At 45.2% G+C, this 19,273-nt stretch overlaps 1 protein-coding gene across 1 annotated transcript in view; it reads right to left on the reverse strand.

Moving 5' to 3' along the window:
• Positions 1-19,273, reverse strand: part of ACAP2 (ArfGAP with coiled-coil, ankyrin repeat and PH domains 2) — a 182,906-nt gene that overhangs the window by 124,285 nt on the left and 39,348 nt on the right. The window contains exons 2-6 of the mRNA XM_073578696.1: positions 12,341-12,398; positions 10,572-10,691; positions 7,801-7,854; positions 2,219-2,277; positions 1,207-1,390 (exon numbers count right to left, since the gene is read on the reverse strand). Of these exons, the coding sequence (XP_073434797.1) occupies positions 1,207-1,390; positions 2,219-2,277; positions 7,801-7,854; positions 10,572-10,691; positions 12,341-12,398 (475 nt within the window). The remainder of the gene's footprint in view (positions 1-1,206; positions 1,391-2,218; positions 2,278-7,800; positions 7,855-10,571; positions 10,692-12,340; positions 12,399-19,273) is intronic.

The raw sequence follows: 19,273 nt of genomic DNA on the forward strand, positions 1-19,273 counted from the left end.
AGCATATAAATGCATGTTCACATGGCCATAAAGCATACAAAAGCTACAAAAGACAAAATGAAAAAACCCTGCTATAATTAAATAAGTAAAAATCAAAAGTGCATTTAAATCATACAGAGTTCTTAGTAATACTGTACAAATGCATCCTCTATGTCTGGAGGAAAGAAGGTTTAAGGCCCCGTCACACACAGCGAGATCGCTGTGTGTGACGGGGGATCAGCGACCGGCCCCCCTACCGGGTATTGCTGATCGCGCTTGATCGTCCAGGGCCATTTTTAGATAGCTGGTCTCCCGCTGGCCAGCACGCATCGCTGCGTGTGGCAGCGAGAGACCAACGATCAGCGACGCTGGTTTCCAATGTAAACATCAGATATCTAAGAGCAGCGCGGCTGTTAGATACCCGATGTTTACATTGGAAACCAGCAAGTCCTGATCGCTGGAGGGGCCGTCTATGTGACAGCTCACTAGCGGTCAGCCTGACGATGTCCCAGCGATCCCATCCATGTTGGATCGTTGGTGGGATCACTGGGACATCGTTATGTGTAACGGGGCCTTTAATCATAATCACAGACACGGGTTCTTTACTCTAAGAGCCGTGAGACTATGTAACTCTCTGCCGTATGATGTTGTAATGAGTGATTCCCTACTAAAATTTAAGAAGGGCCTGGATGCCTTTCTTGAAAAGTATAATGTTACAGGGTATATACACTAGTTTCCTTGATATTGCGTTGATCCAGGGAGCTAGTCTGATTGCCGTATGTGGAGTCAGAAGGAATTTTTTTCCCCAATGTGAAGCTTACTGTTTGTCACATGGTTTTCTTTTGCCTTCCTCTGGATCAACATGTTAGGGCAGGTTAGGATAGGATATGGGTTGAAATAGATGGACTTAAAGTCTTCCTTCAACCTTAATTACTATGTTACTATGTTACTTTCAGTCATACACCCTTTCATTTAAAATAAACTCTGGGGGCAATTTCTTGGGGAGATCTAAGTCAGCCCATAAATCTTACTGGATCATTTACATATTAAGAAAATGTGGATTTCCCTGGAATATATCATTGGATCTACTGACAAAAGCCTTTTATGTATGTGTTCCTTACTAAAGTCTACGCATCAATGATCAGTTGTTAATAAAGATCAGACAGATAATGCCAAGAACTTCCAGGTCAGCATTTGACCACTTAAGAAAAACAAAACAAAAATCACCTGTAAGACATAATCCAGGGCAATATGCCGGAAACATTTCCGTGTTGCTGTCAGGATGTTTGTAGCTTCTTCAACTTCATGTTGCTTAGTTCGTGGCACCTGGGCATTTTTTGCAAGTGCATTTTCTTTTTCCTCGCTAACTTTATCAAACTGCTTTTTAGCATCTTTGAACTTTCTGAGATCCCTGTAAAGCAAAAGCTCAGGTTTGTATGCTTGGCGTGCTAAATTCTATGAAATATTTATTTTGGTAGTAAACTCTGTATTCTACTTTATTACATAACTATTACATGTTTTTGGACATTAAACAATCCTTCACCGCACTATGGCTGGTTACCATAATGCAGTCAGACTTATAGGCGTATTCTCAAGCTTGAACGTTATCCTCTATCCATAAGTTAGGGGTTAGCTTCTCACTCTCAGAGTGTGAAACCCCTGGGGACCCCCATGAATGCCCAGAACTGAGGCTCCGAAGAGCCCCTGCGAATGGAGCTGTAGTCGATCATATGCAGTGCCGCTCCATTAATTCTTAGTGGGACCACCGAGGTATCTGAGCACCTCATCAGGTGGTCTTCAGCACTCCCGTAAGAATGAATGGAGAGAAAGTGTGCATGATCAACCATCACTTCATTCACAAAGGGTGCTCAAGGCTCGGTTCTGGGGATTGGTGGGGTGCTAGTGGTCGGATCAGAAGTATCCCCTATCTAATAAATATGGATAATTTCTAAACTTGAAAATACCCCTTTATGTTGCAGTATTCAGAAGCTTTGCTGCCACCAACAACAGTTATACATCTCTATTAAATAAAACATTGCTAGAAAATGACCAGATTTTTGCCAACTTGTGCAGACATGTTCTCACTTTAGTAATGGTTTGGAACAGGACTTCAAACCTCTGTACAATAATTCTACTCTCTCTTCTAAAAACATATATACAAATTATCTTCTTTTGAAAGTGTAAATTTTACCACTGTAGGGAAAGAAAAACAGATCAAATGTCAAATGCAACAACTTACTCTTTCACAAATGTCTGGAGCTGTGTTTTGATTGATCTTTGGGCTTGGTCAAAAAGGATCTGAAATAATAACAAAAAAAATGTTGCTCTGAAGTGATATAGGAAAAGAGCATTTGATCCGTGTAAAGGGGCTGTTCGGTCATCTAAACTTGTTTAAAAAAAATGCCATATAATACGTAGTAGTAGTGCTTAAACTTCACAGCCACTAATTGGGTGTAGGGGGTCACATGATGGTTTATGGCACAAAGTAAATGGAGAAAAAAAAAAAAAAAAAAACTTTCACGGGAAAGCAATGCAATGTTACAGAATGTGGCCTCACAAAAAAATAAAAATTCTAAGTGGCAAATAAGAGATGCACTTTTTAAATCACATTATTTTGTACTTCCTAGACAATGCTAGTCACATTAATATGGATTTTCTTCGTTCTATCAATGGGCCACTATAAAAATATACTAATTATTAAATAATCACAAAAAAGACAAATAGAGTAACCAAAGAAGTATTAGTGGCAAATACTTACATAATTAATATTATAGTACATTGTACTATTGGATAAGTGACATTAAACAATTTGCCCTCCAGGTTCTAGTGCGGTCCCTCCGCCTGTACTGATACGGACGGAATGAGCCGCTGAGTGCTTGGCCGAAGCAGTGACGATATGGCGTCCACGCTGCAGCCAATCAAAGCTCAGGGGGGCAGTAAAGCTCAGGGGGGCAGCACTGGTCTCAGGGAGGGAAGTAAAGCTCAGGGAGGCAGCACTGGTCTCAGGGAGGGAAGTAAAGCTCAGGGAGGCAGCACTGGTCTCAGGGAGGGAAGTAAAGCTCAGGGGGGCAGCACTGGTCTCAGGGAGGGAAGTAAAGCTCAGGGAGGCAGCACTGGTCTCAGGGAGGGAAGTAAAGCTCAGGGAGGCAGCACTGGTCTCAGGGAGGGAAGTAAAGCTCAGGGAGGCAGCACTGGTCTCAGGGAGGGAAGTAAAGCTCAGGGAGGCAGCACTGGTCTCAGGGAGGGAAGTAAAGCTCAGGGAGGCAGCACTGGTCTCAGGGAGGGAAGTAACGCTCAGGGGGGCAGCACTGGTCTCAGGGAGGGAAGTAACGCTCAGGGAGGCAGCACTGGTCTCAGGGAGGGAAGTAAAGCTCAGGGGGGCAGCACTGGTCTCAGGGAGGGAAGTAAAGCTCAGGGAGGCAGCACTGGTCTCAGGGAGGGAAGTAAAGCTCAGGGAGGCAGCACTGGTCTCAGGGAGGGAAGTAAAGCTCAGGGAGGCTGCAATGGTCTCAGGGAGGGAAGTAAAGCTCAGGGAGGTAGCACTGGTCTCTGGGAGGGAAGTAAAGCTCAGGGGGGCAGCACTGGTCTCTGGGAGGGAAGTAAAGCTCAGGGGGGCAGCACTGGTCTCAGGGAGGGAAGTAAAGCTCAGGGAGGCAGCACTGGTCTCTGGGAGGGAAGTAAAGCTCAGGGGGGCAGCACTGGTCTCTGGGAGGGAAGTAAAGCTCAGGGGGGCAGCACTGGTCTCTGGGAGGGAAGTAAAGCTCAGGGGGGCAGCACAGGTCTCAGGGAGGGAAGTAAAGCTCAGGGAGGCAGCACTGGTCTCTGGGAGGGAAGTAAAGCTCAGGGGGGCAGCACTGGTCTCTGGGAGGGAAGTAAAGCTCAGGGGGGGGCAGCACAGGTCTCAGGGAGGGAAGTAAAGCTCAGGGAGGCAGCACTGGTCTCAGGGAGGGAAGTAAAGCTCAGGGAGGCAGCACTGGTCTCAGGGAGGGAAGTAAAGCTCAGGGAGGCAGCACTGGTCTCTGGGAGGCAGCACTGGTCTCTGGGAGGGAAGTAAAGCTCAGGGAGGCAGCACTGGTCTCAGGGAGGGAAGTAAAGCTCAGGGGGGCAGCACTGGTCTCTGGGAGGGAAGTAAAGCTCAGGGGGGCAGCACAGGTCTCAGGGAGGGAAGTAAAGCTCAGGGAGGCAGCACTGGTCTCAGGGAGGGAAGTAAAGCTCAGGGAGGCAGCACTGGTCTCAGGGAGGGAAGTAAAGCTCAGGGAGGCAGCACTGGTCTCTGGGAGGCAGCACTGGTCTCTGGGAGGGAAGTAAAGCTCAGGGAGGCAGCACTGGTCTCAGGGAGGGAAGTAAAGCTCAGGGAGGCAGCACTGGTCTCAGGGAGGGAAGTAAAGCTCAGGGAGGCAGCACTGGTCTCAGGGAGGGAAGTAAAGCTCAGGGAGGCAGCACTGGTCTCAGGGAGGGAAGTAAAGCTCAGGGAGGCAGCACTGGTCTCAGGGAGGGAAGTAAAGCTCAGGGAGGCAGCACTGGTCTCAGGGAGGGAAGTAAAGCTCAGGGAGGCAGCACTGGTCTCAGGGAGGGAAGTAAAGCTCAGGGAGGCAGCACTGGTCTCTGGGAGGGAAGTAAAGCTCAGGGAGGCAGCACTGGTCTCTGGGAGGCAGCACTGGTCTCTGGGAGGGAAGTAAAGCTCAGGGAGGCAGCACTGGTCTCAGGGAGGGAAGTAAAGCTCAGGGAGGCAGCACTGGTCTCAGGGAGTGAAGTAAAGCTCAGGGAGGCAGCACTGGTCTCAGGGAGGGAAGTAAAGCTCAGGGAGGCAGCACTGGTCTCAGGGAGGGAAGTAAAGCTCAGGGAGGCAGCATTGGTCTCTGGGAGGGAAGTAAAGCTCAGGGAGGCAGCACTGGTCTCAGGGAGGGAAGTAAAGCTCAGGGAGGCAGCATTGGTCTCTGGGAGGGAAGTAAAGCTCAGGGGGGCAGCACTGGTCTCTGGGAGGGAAGTAAAGCTCAGGGAGGCAGCACTGGTCTCATGAAGGGAAGTAAAGCTCAGTTTGGTAGTTTATATTACACCAAGTCTATGGGCTGAAACAGCTGAAAATAAGAAACCTTTTAGAGGTACAAGATTCATCAAGTAGGAGTAAGAGTAAGCAAACACTAAGTGTAACAGTTTCCTTCCCTCTGGTTCCAGGGAAGATATCCTGTTTCCTCAGACATTATCTGCTCAGTCCAGGAATCAGGCCAGCAAACAATACTGGAATTCATCAATGACAGATCTCTGGCATACAGATCAGACAGTAGCAAGTAAAATTGCAGAAAAAAGGTCAAGCTGTTTAGAAAAAGGAAAAATGTATAGCAATTAGCATAAAAAGTTTGCATTTTTCCTTTACTTTTTATATAAAATCTATATACAAGGCTGGAGTCACATGTCCGGGTTAGACGATGAGAGAACACTGCACACAAAATTATTCAAACCCCATTGCAAGTTATTTTTTTCCAAAATTGACAAACCTTCTGCTGTTTGCAATAAATCAAACAAGAACGGATTTATAAATCTCAACACAGCTAATATAAAAACAACTGGTTTCTACAAAATCCACCACAAAGTCCGACTATTAGTGACTGCTGCAATCTCTGAACTATTCAACCCCTTCAAAACAAGTGTCTTTAATATACAGATATAACCGGTGTACACAAAGAATATACACTGCAAACACAGAGACTTAAAGGGGTTGTGCGCTTTCGGCCAATGATTTTCCCCCAGCTGCAGCTTGCTAAGAAATTACGAACCACACTGTGCTCACCATTCCGGGATCCAGCGTGGAGTCTCTGGAGCTGCTCCCAGTGACCAGCATTGGCTGCAGCGCTTAAATTGCGTACGACGGCGCAGCAACCAGTGAGCTTAAGTGGCTCTGCCACACGGAACGCCCTTTCAGAGCCGCTGAGCTCACAGATTGGCTGCCGCACTGTCAGCATCGTAGGCAATGCCAGTGACCGAGACTGCAGCTGGACCTCGGGACAGTGAGTACAACGTAGTTTGTTACTTTATAACAAAATGCAGCCAGGGCAGAACATTATCTGAAAGGGAAAAATCCCATTAATGATCATCCCTCGCTCTAATATAATGATCAAATTTTAGCTACAATTTATCACAAATATAAAAGCAAAATAATGCTCAAGGGTAACCCCTTTTCATACAAAAGTTATACTATTATGTTGGGGACAGAGTGGAATGGTCTAAGCCTGCTGCACACATTGGGTGCTGACTAACAGCAGCGATCAGAGCTTGCAACAATACCTGATGTCCAAAACCTTAAATATCGCGGACAATGTTTGGAGTTCCAGGGGAAGTCAGATGCAGAGAAAAGAGAGAAAAAAAGAAAGCGAGAGAGGAAAAAAAAAAAAAAAGTGTGAAAAAAAGAGCGAGCGAGAGATAATTTTTTTTTCCAGATCCAAAGTTCGGGTCTCCATTGTTTTCAATGTGGTTCAGGTTCTAGTTCAAGATCGGGTACAGTTTTGGTACCCGAACTGAACTTTGAACTTCCATGGGTCCGCTCGTCCTTACTGTTAATCAGTTCTTCCCATGGCCAAACTGCAGGGTACCAATGGGCTGCCATTGCTATTGCAGCTGGTGACCTGGTAAAGTCCTCCATAAGTGTTAAAAAAATAAAAAGAAGGCACGTCTCAATGCTATATTGTGGAGCAGCACACACAAAAAAGCAAGGTTCAAGAGCCATGGATCCTTCATGCCAGGGCTGTGGAGTCGGAGTCCATATTAGTGGATCGACTCCTAAAATATATAATAAGTTGGGTACAGTAGTTCAGTGCAGGATGTGTTATGAAATGTCCTATAAATGTCTGTTCTGTTCCTGATGTAAGGATCTGGGCTCTTAGCAGAGATGAATCTGTGCTGCACTTTATGCACATGCTCAGTAGTGACCAGTGCTGTGGGGTCGGAGTGGAGATGAATCTGTGCTGCACTTTATGCACATGCTCAGTAGTGACCAGTGCTGTGGGGTCGGAGTGGAGATGAATCTGTGCTGCACTTTATGCACATGCTCAGTAGTGACCAGTACAGTGGGGTCGGAGTGAAGATGAATCTGTGCTGCACTTTATGTACATGCTGGTAGTGACCAGTGCTGTGGGGTCGGAGTGGAGATGAATCTGTGCTGCACTTTATGTACATGCTCAGTAGTGACCAGTGCTGTGGGGTCGGAGTGCAGATGAATCTGTGCTGCACTTTATGCACATGCTAAGTAGTGACCAGTGCTGTGGAGTCGTAGATGAGATGAATCTGTGGTGCACTTTATGCACATGCTCAGTAGTGACCAGTGCAATGGGGTCGGAGTGGAGATGAATCTGTGCTGCACTTTATGCACATGCTAAGTAGTGACCAGTGCTGTGGAGTCGTAGATGAGATGAATCTGTGCTGCACTTTATGCACATGCTCAGTAGTGACCAGTGCTGTGAGGTCGGAGTGGAGATGAATCTGTGCTGCACTTTATGTACATGCTCAGTAGTGACCAGTGCTGTGGGGTCGGAGTGGAGATGAATCTGTGCTGCACTTTATGCACATGCTCAGTAGTGACCAGTGCTGTGGGGTCGGCGTTAGGGAAAATGAGCGGTTTGTAGGCATGGCTTACCGAACTCCACAGCCCTGCTTCTTGCATTCAAAACATAAAGCAGTAACACTTAAAAAAAAAACCAATTACGATAGTAATAACTTCTTTCAACATGTAACTATATGAGGAAATGCTTTAATAAGAATGATTCATTTTCTCCCATTTAAATCCTGCAAAAGGGAAGTTAAAGAACAACAAATAAAAGCTTGACTTACATTATGATAATTGATCATCTCCTGCAGACTGTCTGAAAACTTTGTCAGGCTGCGCTGTAAAGATAGTACACACATAGTAAAACAGATATAAAGCCACACTGACACAGATAGCCTCCATTTGGTTATGGCCACTATTTACATATATGCGAAGGTGTTAACATTATCACAATAATATACCTAATATATTACCTAAACCAGCAACCGCTGTACTTTGTTTCATTAGAATGCAAAGGGATATAGAATAAAAATAACGTCTTTAATAACATATATATATAATTGGACATAATTTCACACAAAACCACAAAATAGGGCCGAGCAAAATTGGTGACACCTTTCCAAAATTGTGGGTCAACAACTTTGAATGAGCAACACATGCATGAAAAAAATTCCCCTGTGGCAAGTAATAGGTGTGGACAATATGAAAAATCACACCTGAAACCACATAAGAAGGAGAGAGGTTGACTCAATCTTTGCATTGTGCGTGCCAAACTAATTATGGAGAACAGAAAGAGGAGAATAGAACTGTCTGAGGACTTAAGAACCAAAATTGTTGAAAAATATCAGCAAATTCAAGGTTACAAGTCTATCTCCAGAGATCTTGATTTTCCTTTGCGCAACACAATCAAGCCATGGAACAGTAGCTAGTCTCCTTGAACATGGACGGCAGAGAAAAATTGATGAAAGTTTGCAATGCAGGATAGTGTGGATGGTGGATAAGCAGTGATAATCAAGTTCCAAAGAAATTCAAACTATTCTGCAGGCTCAGGGTGCCTCAGTGTCAATGCAAGTTATCCGTTTGAATGAAATGAAACAATATGGCAAGACACCCAGGAAGACCCCACTGCTTACACAGACAAAAAAAAAAAGCTAAAACTGCAGTTTGCCAAAATGTCCGCGAGTAACCAAAATCCTTCATGGACAGCGTCTTGAGAACACATGAAAACAACATAGAGCTTTTTGGTAAAGCACATCATTCTACTGTTTACCCAAAACGGAATGAGGCCTGCAATAAAAAGAACACATTACCTACAGTCAAATATAGTGGAGGTTCAAAGATGTTTTGAGGTTGTTTTGCTACCTCAGGCACTAGGTGCCTTGACTGTATGCAAGGCATCATGAGATCTGAAGATTACCAAAGGATTTTAGGTCGCAACGTAAAGTCCAGTGTCAGAAAGCTGGATTTGTGTTCTAAGTCATGGGTCTTCCAGCAGGACAATAACCCTAAACATACTTCAAGAAGCACCCAGAAATGGATGGAAACAAAGCACTAGAGTGCTCTAAAGTGGCCAGCAATGAGTCCAAATCTACATCCCATTGAACACCCCTGAAGAGATTTGTTAGGCAAACCCCGCATGCATTGCGGTTGTCTAGCAGCCGTAAAACATGCAGCCGCAGGGACTTGAATATATTATTCAAGAATGCCTAAGATAGTCGGATAACACATTATCCAAGCACGTTTGCTCATCACTAGTAGCCGCACATGTGCTAAGGGTGGGACTCATATCTATTTCACATTTGTCCAAAAAATGAATTCGGCACGCCACTCTTAATTGCAGAAAAACATCAATAATGTTTTATTAACTGAGGTACATCCACTATGTAGAATTATTTGATGTTTCGGCCAACACTAGACCTTCATCAGAATTATCTTCCGTTTTCAGAGACCACACAACAGGTCAGATGAGACTGATGAATAGACTATCAGAATAATGAGATAAAGCATGAGGGTACTTGCACTGAAGTGCTGGGGATAAAGCGCTATTTGACATTTGTGGCCTATTCTGGGAATGAAGCAACCCCTTTAACCACTTACCGACATTTGCCGTAAATAGATGGTTTAAGTTGGCAGTGCGTGTATGGAGAGGGCTCACACGGTGAGCTTGCCTCATAACCAGGTCACGGCGGTGTGTTGCACCCAGGACCAGCCTTCAATAATCATACGTGGTGCAAAGTGCCGACTGTGATTGTTTGATTGTTAACCTGTTGAATGCCACTGTCAAACACTGACAACAGAATTAACACCAAGCCGGCACAGGGGCGCATCATTCGCTCTGTTCATCGGTGAACTCGTGATGTGATTACGAGTCGCCAATGGGTTGCTATAACAGCAGAGGATCTGTTGAAGACCTCCATGCTTGTCATTACTGAGCTCGCTTAAAACCCTCCCTCCATGTGGCCGGGCTTCGGAGACCACTGTGATTTTGCATAGTGTCGCCTCCTAGTGGACAGCAGCATAACACCCATGGTTCTGTGTCCCCCAATGAGGCGACAGAGTAAAATAATAATGTAAAAAGATATGGCTTTGGGAAGAAGGGGAGAAAAAATTAACATGCAAAAATGAAAATTTGGCCACGTCGTCGGGAAGGGGTTAAAGGAGTTTTATTGTAAAAGTGGTCAAACACATTAAATCAATGTGGGCAGAGTCCACTGAATTTAGCAGGACTGGACAAACAGCGAATATATATGGGTTGTTTTCATGGCAGATGCAAAATTTAATATTCTTTTATGTTCATCCAAACTATGCCACCATTTGATGTGTGCCAGTGGCTTACTCCCCTGTCCATCTTGGTCCTGTGTAAATATCTAAGTGGGGTCAGGATGAAGAGTTTTCAAGCCATCAGCGGTGTATGACGAGCCGGAGAAAACAAATACCTTGCATCACAATAAGCCTCTGTCCTCGTTATCCACATACACAGCACAGAGCCTATATCTGCACAGTGTGTGAAGGACATGGGGCTATGTGACCTCTCTTAGGAGCAGATGCTGCTTACTTCAATCACTTCATCTTTGCTAGAAAATTGGGCCAGGTCCCGGATTCCATTCATAAACTGTTTGTTGGCAGCACAAAAAGCTTTTCCCGTATCGATCATTCCAATGCAGAGCTTCACCAGCTGGAGGAAGAGAGCACAATGTTTATCAGTGCAGATAACAGACTTTGCTCAGTCATCAGTTATGTTCTACTTCTTCTCGAAAACTGGAAAACTCATTTTGAGCAATGAGTGTGACTGGGTGTTGGCTCTCAAATGCATAGCGAGCAGCCAGTAACACATAAGGCCTAAAGCCACACGCACACGTTCAGCATTTGGTCAGTGTTCTACTTCAGTATTTGTAAGCCAAGACCAGGAGTTGGTGAAAAATTCACAAGTAGTGACATGTTTTTTATTATACTTTTCCTCTGATTGTTCCGCTCTTGGATTTGGCTTACAAATACTGAGGTACAATACTGACCAAATACTGAGTTGTGAATGTGGCCTAAAGGGGGTTTTACACATAGCGATATCGCTAGCAATATCGCTAAAGCATCACCGATTTGGTGACGCAGCAGCGATATTGCTAGCAATATCGCTATGTGTGATACTTAACTCCGACCGGCTCCCCCGCTGTCCGTCGCTGATCGCGCGAGATCGTGCAGCTCCATTTCTCGTCGGGCGCTTCCTGCTGGGCTTCCTGCTGGCGCCGACGAGCGACGCATGGACGCGGGCGGGAGGACGTCAGGATCGCCGCGTCTGAAAGGTAAGTAACGACCGCTGTATCGCTGCTGCATCGCTGTGAGATCTGCCTGTGTGGCAGCTCACTAGCGACCATTTAGCGATGCACCAGCGATCCTGACCGGGTTGTATCGTTGTCGGGATCGCTGGTGCATCGCTAAATGTAAAGGGGCCTTAAGAGTGTTTTTTCTTGTAAGTTTAGTCTGCTTTCTGCCTCCCAGTATCTGTTTCTATTGTCAGCCAACTACATTATCAGGGGTCTAATTAAGGGTCTTCCCCCTACGACACAGCCCCTTTATAATGAACCCAGGGGAAACAAAAAAAAGTTACTCGCCTTCCAGACTGGCGCTTCTCCTCCATACTCAATGCTGCATATCCACAGTCCGTCTCTTAGCATTAATACAGAGCAGGAATAACATAAGCACTGCAGCCCATCGGCACCTGCTGATCGGCTAAAGCGCTCTCATGTCTTTCCAGCTGAAAGAAAGCGCATCACTGAGTATGGAGGAGAGTTGCCGGCCCAGGTGGTGATCACTGTGAGGGGCAGGGTTCCACCTCCTTGGCTCCTTCACCAAGGGGTTATCCATTGGGGGTTGCCATCTTAATAGCAGTCAATTACAGAGAGAAGCATCATTGCCCATATTCGTCAGTGTGCAGACACGTTGGAATACAAATGTCTCTTCAGAGTGGTTACACAAACTCACAGCAAGTGTTTGAGTTGGTACAGTCTCTGAGAAGAGATGGGCCAATCTCATCGGAGCTGAAGTTGCAGTCATCATTTGATCGCATATGTCCCTTCCTCTTAGCGATCCATTGAGGTTGCTTACCACACTCCAAGTGATCAAAACTTCATGTCAATAGGATATATATTAGGAAATGCAAACACTTTAATAGAAATAAGAATACCTGAAAAAATGGGAGCTAACTGCTTGAAAAGACAGAAGTCTTCGATGGTAGAAGTTGGATTGTATACAGAGGCAAATAGCCAAAACTGTTTTTCTTCATGTCTGGAAATATGACGACATGTTCTAGCAAAACAAAGTCACATTTACCTTGTCAAGCTTCTGCTCAAGCTCGGATACATCTCCTTCTACGTCTTCTAGGGCTGCCCTGTGAGAATGAGATCAGATTTCATTAAAATTAGAACCAAGGACAACCTGGAAGGCATAGGTATAATAAGCGAGAACATAACAGGCATTCTTCATCTGATCACCACTGGAAGAATCTCTTCTGCTTTGTTTCATCCACTGAAATACTTTCTAGATATATACTGTACACGACATCATTAAAAAAATACATATATAAACTTTCATTACAGGCTTGTCATGTAGCAGATCTTCAAAAGGGGGCAATTAGTAACTCAATCCAATGACCACCTCTCCCGTCTTCTCTGTTCACATAGGCTGTGTTCGGCAATTCCGTCTGTCTTTGCCCGTAAGGGACAAACAAACTAAAGAAACTGTTGCATCAGTTAGGCTACGTTCACACAACCGTATTTTCAGTCCATGAAAAAAACGGATAGCATTTGGACCAATGTTATTCACTTGAGCTGTTCAAATGACAGTTTTTTTGTTGTTTTTTCTCTTTTTTTATTCACATGGACTGAAGGAGTGTGAAAAAAAAAAAAGTTACCGCATGTACTAGTTGTTTCCATATTTTGGATGAGACTTGCCCATGGGTGCCCAAAAAAATTGGACCTCAAGCATATGGCATCCAATTTGTTCGGATAAATTGCCATAATTAAAATAGGAAACAAACAAATGCCGTACATATTGTAAAAGGATGACAACACAGTTGAAAAATCGTCCATTTTTCTGTATGAAAATTGGATTATTTTTTTACACGTTTGTGAGAACTCTACCTTATGCAAATGGAAGCAGAGGGGGGTTTATCATGGGGTTTAGCTGGGTTCCGTTCTTTAGTATGAAAAAAATTGCATGACTTTTCCCCCCATTCTAAAAACTGGAAACCAAGCGAACCTCAAAATAATCAATGGGGTCCCTCTGCTTCTGTTTGCATAACTGACGCAACAGATCATTTTATTCCATTGTCTGTTCCTAAAACAGAAATTACAAACTGAGATGTGAACATAGCCTTATAGTGTACAAGCACTTATTGTCACGACTCTGTTGTCTGATGTTGCAGGACAAGGGTCTCCTACCCTGTCCATTGTGCTAGTGGCTCCCTAGCTCACCCTATTCTCCAGATTTCTTCTGATGGTGAAGATGCCGAGGCCATGTACCTTGCCTTAGCTCCTGAATCCAACCAGTCTGTGCCCTTCCCCCACCCAGGGAAGAGGAGCATAGTAGTGTACTGTGATACACCAACCAGACTAACAAGGTAATACGAACAGGGATAAAGGAAAATACCAATCATACAAATATATACACAAACAACTGAGGAATGCACTGGGGAGTGGAGAATGAGGATAAACCAAAGTAGAAGAAAGGGAATTATCACACACTCAAAACCTAGCAACAGTCACAGATAAATCCACCAAATGCCTTCTCCAATAACAACCACCAGCCATGCAGCAAAAGCCAGCTCTGACAATGAGTGCTTTTTGTATTTTGAATTCTGATTAATAAAAATCTATTTGATCAAAAAAAAAAAAAAAAAGACAATGAGTGCTAGCCAGGAAGCAGTTTTTATAGGGGATGGGAGTGGCTAACACAGGAAAGGTTCCAGGATCTCTCGACTGAGCAGATTAACCCCTGCACTGCTAAAAGAAATTTACACAGTTTAATAAGACTAAAACAAAGGGCATTCAAAAACTTGAAGGCCGAAAATACAGAAATAGCATTTCAGGAATATAAAGATCTAAGTAAGAAATGTAAAAAAGAAATCAAACTAGCAAAGTTATCTACAGAGAAACAAATCGCCAGTGACATTAAGGCTATGTGCCCACGTTGCAGAAATGTTGTGGAATTGTCTGCAGCATTTCCGCAACTCCCTGCCGCGGGTAAAACGCATGCGGAAGTGCTTGACAAGTGTGACCAACTTTTTACTATTGATGCTACCTATGCAGCATCAATAATAAAATATAGAATGTTGAAAATAATAAAAGAAATTAAAAAAAAAAAAAAAAAAATCGGGATACCCCGTATTTTTCGCATTATAAGACGCACCACAAATTTTGAGGAGAAAAAAAGGAAAAAACTTTTTTTAATAAAATGGTGGTGCCTCTTATAATCCAGGTGTTTTATTGCTTACCGGGGGTGGTGGCTGTGGTGAAGCGGGGTCCCAGGGTCGCTGCTGGAGGAGGCAGAAGTGGGGTGATACTGCAGGCCGCATGAAGGGATGAGAGGGTGCTCCGATGTGCAGCGCGCTGCCAGGGGGGCTCGTGATGCTATCGGGGGCTCGTGCTGCTATCAGGGGGGCTTGTGCTGCTGCCAGGGGTCTGTGCTGCTACCATGGGGGCTCGTGCTGCTATCAGGGGGGGCTTGTCCTGCTGCCAGGTGTCTGTGCTGCTATCAGGGGGGCTTGTGCTGCTGCCAGGGGGGTCTGTGCAGCAGCCCGGGGCTCTGCCGACACTTACCGGGTGTAGGCTGCAGGGGTGTCCGGGCGTCTCCGGGTGTCCGTCAGCGCTGTGGGTGTCGCCGGGTGCCCAGCCGTGTCTCCACATGCCCAGCGGTGTCTCCGGTTCCCATCCCGGGGCTCTGCCGACATTTTGCGACAGGCCAGAGCCCCGGGGCTCCCTCTCGGTTCCCTCTGTATTGGCTGGTTCCGGCAATATGGCGGCCGCCGCCGGGGACGGCGCATGCGCTGATGGTGATCTCGGGACTGAGATCTCGAGGGATGAGATTTCAGCGCATGTGCCGTCCCCGGCGGCCGCAATATTGCCGGAGCCAGCCAATACAGAGGGAACCGAGAGGGAGCCCCGGGGCTCTGGCCTGTCGCAAAATGTCGGCAGAGCCCCGGGATGGGAACCGGAGACACCGCTGGGCACGTGGAGACACGGCTGGGCACCCGGCGACACCCACAGCGCCGACGGACACCCGGAGACGCCCGGACACCCCTGCGGCCTACACCCGATAAGGTATATCCTCTTTGTAAGACGCACCCCCATTTTCCCCACAAGTTTGGGGGAAAAAAAGTGCATCTTAGAAAGCGGAAAATACGGTACTTACCCTCTGTCGGCTCCCCGGAGTTCTCCCGGTCCTCATGGGCGCTGGCGACAACTTCCGTTCCCAGGGATGCATTGCACGAATGACCTCTGATGACGTAGGCGGAAACGCTTAAAAAATGCAATGTGGGCACACAGCCTATAATAAAACCCCAAAGGGGGCGTGTCTGGACATGGCCAAGTGAAGACGTGCTTTCTGCTGCTCCTAACCACCATCCACCTGGCAATCAGTTCCACACTTCATCATGGGCAAATCTATGCCTCTCTATGCCCCCAAACTCCAGGTCTGGTCTCAAATTGACAGCCACATCTGTCAAAGTCCCATTACATATACTACAGTATCTGGAGAAAACAAAGGGGCTCCATATCTCCTACCTTTACCTCATAGTTCAAAACATTACAGCAACCAAGTACCCCATGATTAAGACCCGGGAGGGTCGAAACGTTGGGTGTCTAAGCTATATTTTTATTTCATCCTGTTATGGCATCTTTTCTGTACTTATTTGTCAATAAATGTATAATTTTTTTGTAAAGAACACCTTAAAGTGAGCGGTGAATCATATTTTCTTTTGGACTTTGGGGCTTTTACAGTCCATTCCACCAGCACCTAGCCTCTAGAGACCTGAGTGCACAACAATCTTCCCGTTAATTTACTGTGCCCACTCTGACACGCTTAATGAGAGCGCTGGTTCACACGAGAAGGACACAGAACAAACTGGGATGTGGGGCAAGCAGAGGGTTGATTCCCTTAACTCACATAACTCTCGGCCAGTAATAACAGGGGAACACACAGTCATTGGGGACCCTCACTTCTTGAAACATCTAGCTGTGCCCAAAACACCCTACACCAGGAGTCTCCTCATGCTCCCATTCCCACAGCTTCCCCTTATATATCCACTGAGGGATCAAGCTTGCTCACCTCAGGAGAAAAGGGATTACTGCAGTGGATGCAGATCCCAGATAAGACTTGTCCTGCTTTCCCATCAAGATGGTCCAAGGGCTTGACCTTGGGGAACACATCACCACGTTCAGCAGAAAGATCTGTGGTGGTCATGCATACTTTAAACAATGTGGACACTATTCCTTTGAATGCTGTGGACATTTTACCAATTCAACAAGATTCTCAGACCTCGGTGATCATGGCTACAGTGGCGGGACATCAGCCTTGTGCAAGCCTGATCTCTGCAACTCCACAACACAAAATAAATCTCATACAGAAAGGTCACTAACTTTCAAATACACCTATGGGGATGATGACAGACCTGCGTCCTTAGCAGATTTACAGGCTCTTCTCCAGACAGTCCCAACTGAAAGTGACATTGCAGCCCTGACCTCTCAAGTGGTGGCAGAGTGTAAACCAGGGCTGTGGAGTCGGAGTCGCAGGTTTGGCTTACAGACTCCACAGCCCTGGTGTAAACAGCAGTGTGCACAATTTAGGTCAGATCTCTCATCTCTTAATTCTAGAGTTGATGTAACACTAAAGAGGACAATGTGTCAGCTATACAGGTCTTACAGGACACTGTCCAAAAGCAGTCCCTGCAAATATACTCACTTCAACAAAACCTCGATGATTTAGAAAACAAAAACAGGAGAAAACTTCTGCATCAGAGGATTACCAAAATCAATCAGTACCAAAGATATCCCATTTGTACTTTTATCTATTTTCAACAACCTCCTCAGTCGTCCGCCAGGGACCCCAACAGAAATAGAAATCCACTTATATGCCATTAAAGAATCTATTATTCAAGCTGCAAGGAGGAAGGCCAATCTTACATAGCAAAACAAATCAATCAGAATTATATACACGGCCGTCGTCCTTTCTTTCACTCCCCGCACTCCTCTTTAGCCGGCACGTCCAATGCCTGTACCATGAAGGTTCAATAAAAGGCTGCCGGAGATTTTATTCAATATGGCGAGTGCAGAAAATTTTTCTTGTATACGTGTATATATGGACATGTTCTTTTCTATTGCTGAGCACCGCATACCATTTGAATACGCTGTATGATATTCAGTTCCATAGAGGATCTATTTGGAACATAGTGTGTGGCATATTTTTCTTTAGTGCAGTTCACTTTTTCCCCGAGTTTGGAATCAATCAGAATTATGCCTGATCTCTCACGCCATACCCTGGCACAACGCTCAGCAATTAAACCCTTGCTGGATGTCCTGTGGAAAAAGGAGATTCCCTTTCCTTAGGGTTTCCCCCTTTCTCTGTCTGTCCAAAGAGGGTCAAAGTAATTTTTTTGTGCTCACCTGAAGATCTACTGACATTTCTATCTCGCTTGTACTTGCCTAAGGCTGTTATACCCCACTGGCCTACTTTTGGATTTAACTCCGCTGGCCCAGGAGGCAAGGAAGGAACACTAGTGGTCTTTCTACACATTCTTCGTTTCGTTCAGTCCTACCTCCCGGAAGAAGACACCAGGGAGCTGGTGGCCGTCCTCCTTCCGGATATCAGGATTCAAGAAACGTTACTTGATTTGGAATCGTCCACAGTAAAATAACATACAAGACCCCCTCTTCTTTTAAATTCCAAGGAACCTTTGCACTTTGAAGGTTTTAATTGGACGTATGGTGCCCATACCATGTTTGTATCCGTCAGGTTTAAATCGATGATTGCTATTATTATAATCACTTTTTTGTAACAACTGACTTAACCCCTTTACCCCCAAGGGTGGTTTGCACGTTCATGACCTGGCCAATTTTTACAATTCTGACCACTGTCCCTTTATGAGGTAATAACTCTGAAACGCTTCCTTGGATCCCGGTGATTCTGACACTGTTTTCTTGTGACATATTGTACTTCATGATAGTGTTTAGTTACCACAAAAAGTGTCAAATCTCAACGGGCACTTCAACAAAGACTCATGTAACTCTAACCTCCCATTTATCATAAAATAAGGGAGAAACGAAGAGATCCCAAAAACATAAAAATAATTTTATTCAAAATTATTTAAAATACAATACTGAAAGGGTTAAAAAGCATAATGCTGTCCGGAGACACTGAGCAAGAAAAGTACATGAAAATATTATATGTTATACCAGCACACTATTACAAGTCTCCCTTTAGCTGCAGTACAGCATGCAGAAATTTGAGAGAAAACAGTTCACAAGCGCTTTTCACATATACAAAATACAGGCAAGACAAACTGTGAAATCTGACATGCAAGGTAGGCACAATTATGACTACTTCAATATAGGCACCATCAAATAACTAGATTTTATCACAAGCGCTTCCAGCATTCATGTGATACGGGCAGAAAAATCCCCATGTAAAGGATAAGTATTCTAATGTGCCATAGAAAATAACAAAGCGGGTACAAATGTGACCGCTATCATATAAGCACCACCAAGTGAAAAAATACTATTGTAATCTGCATGTAAAGTAAAAGGAAATATGTTACCTAGTATCAGACACGTGTAGCTCAGCGTCCCCTCACCCCGACGCGCGTTTTGCCGCCATCGTACAGCCGTACAATTAAAAAATTATATTTTTTCCACAAACATGATCTTTTAGTCCCCAACTTTTTTTTTATTTTCCCAAGGGTAACAGGACCCTAAAAGTTATTGGGCAATTTGTCCTGAGTACGCTGATACCCCATACGTGGGGTTAAACCACTATTTGGGCGCATGGCAGAGCTCAGAAGGGAAGCAGCGCCACTTGACTTTTTTGGCTGGAATTGGGATTGGACTCCATGCCGCGTTTGGAAAGCCCCTGAAGTGCCTAAACAGTGGTAACCCCCCACAAATGACACCATTTTGGAAACTAGACCCCCCAAGGAACTTATCTAGATATGTGGTGAGCACTTTGAACCCCCAAGGGCTTCACAGAAGTTTATAATGCCCGGGCGTGAAAATA

The sequence above is a fragment of the Dendrobates tinctorius genome, unplaced genomic scaffold, assembly GCF_039654945.1.
Source record: "Dendrobates tinctorius isolate UK_male_01 unplaced genomic scaffold, ASM3965494v1 ptg000060l, whole genome shotgun sequence".
Classification (NCBI taxonomy): Eukaryota; Metazoa; Chordata; class Amphibia; order Anura; family Dendrobatidae; genus Dendrobates; species Dendrobates tinctorius.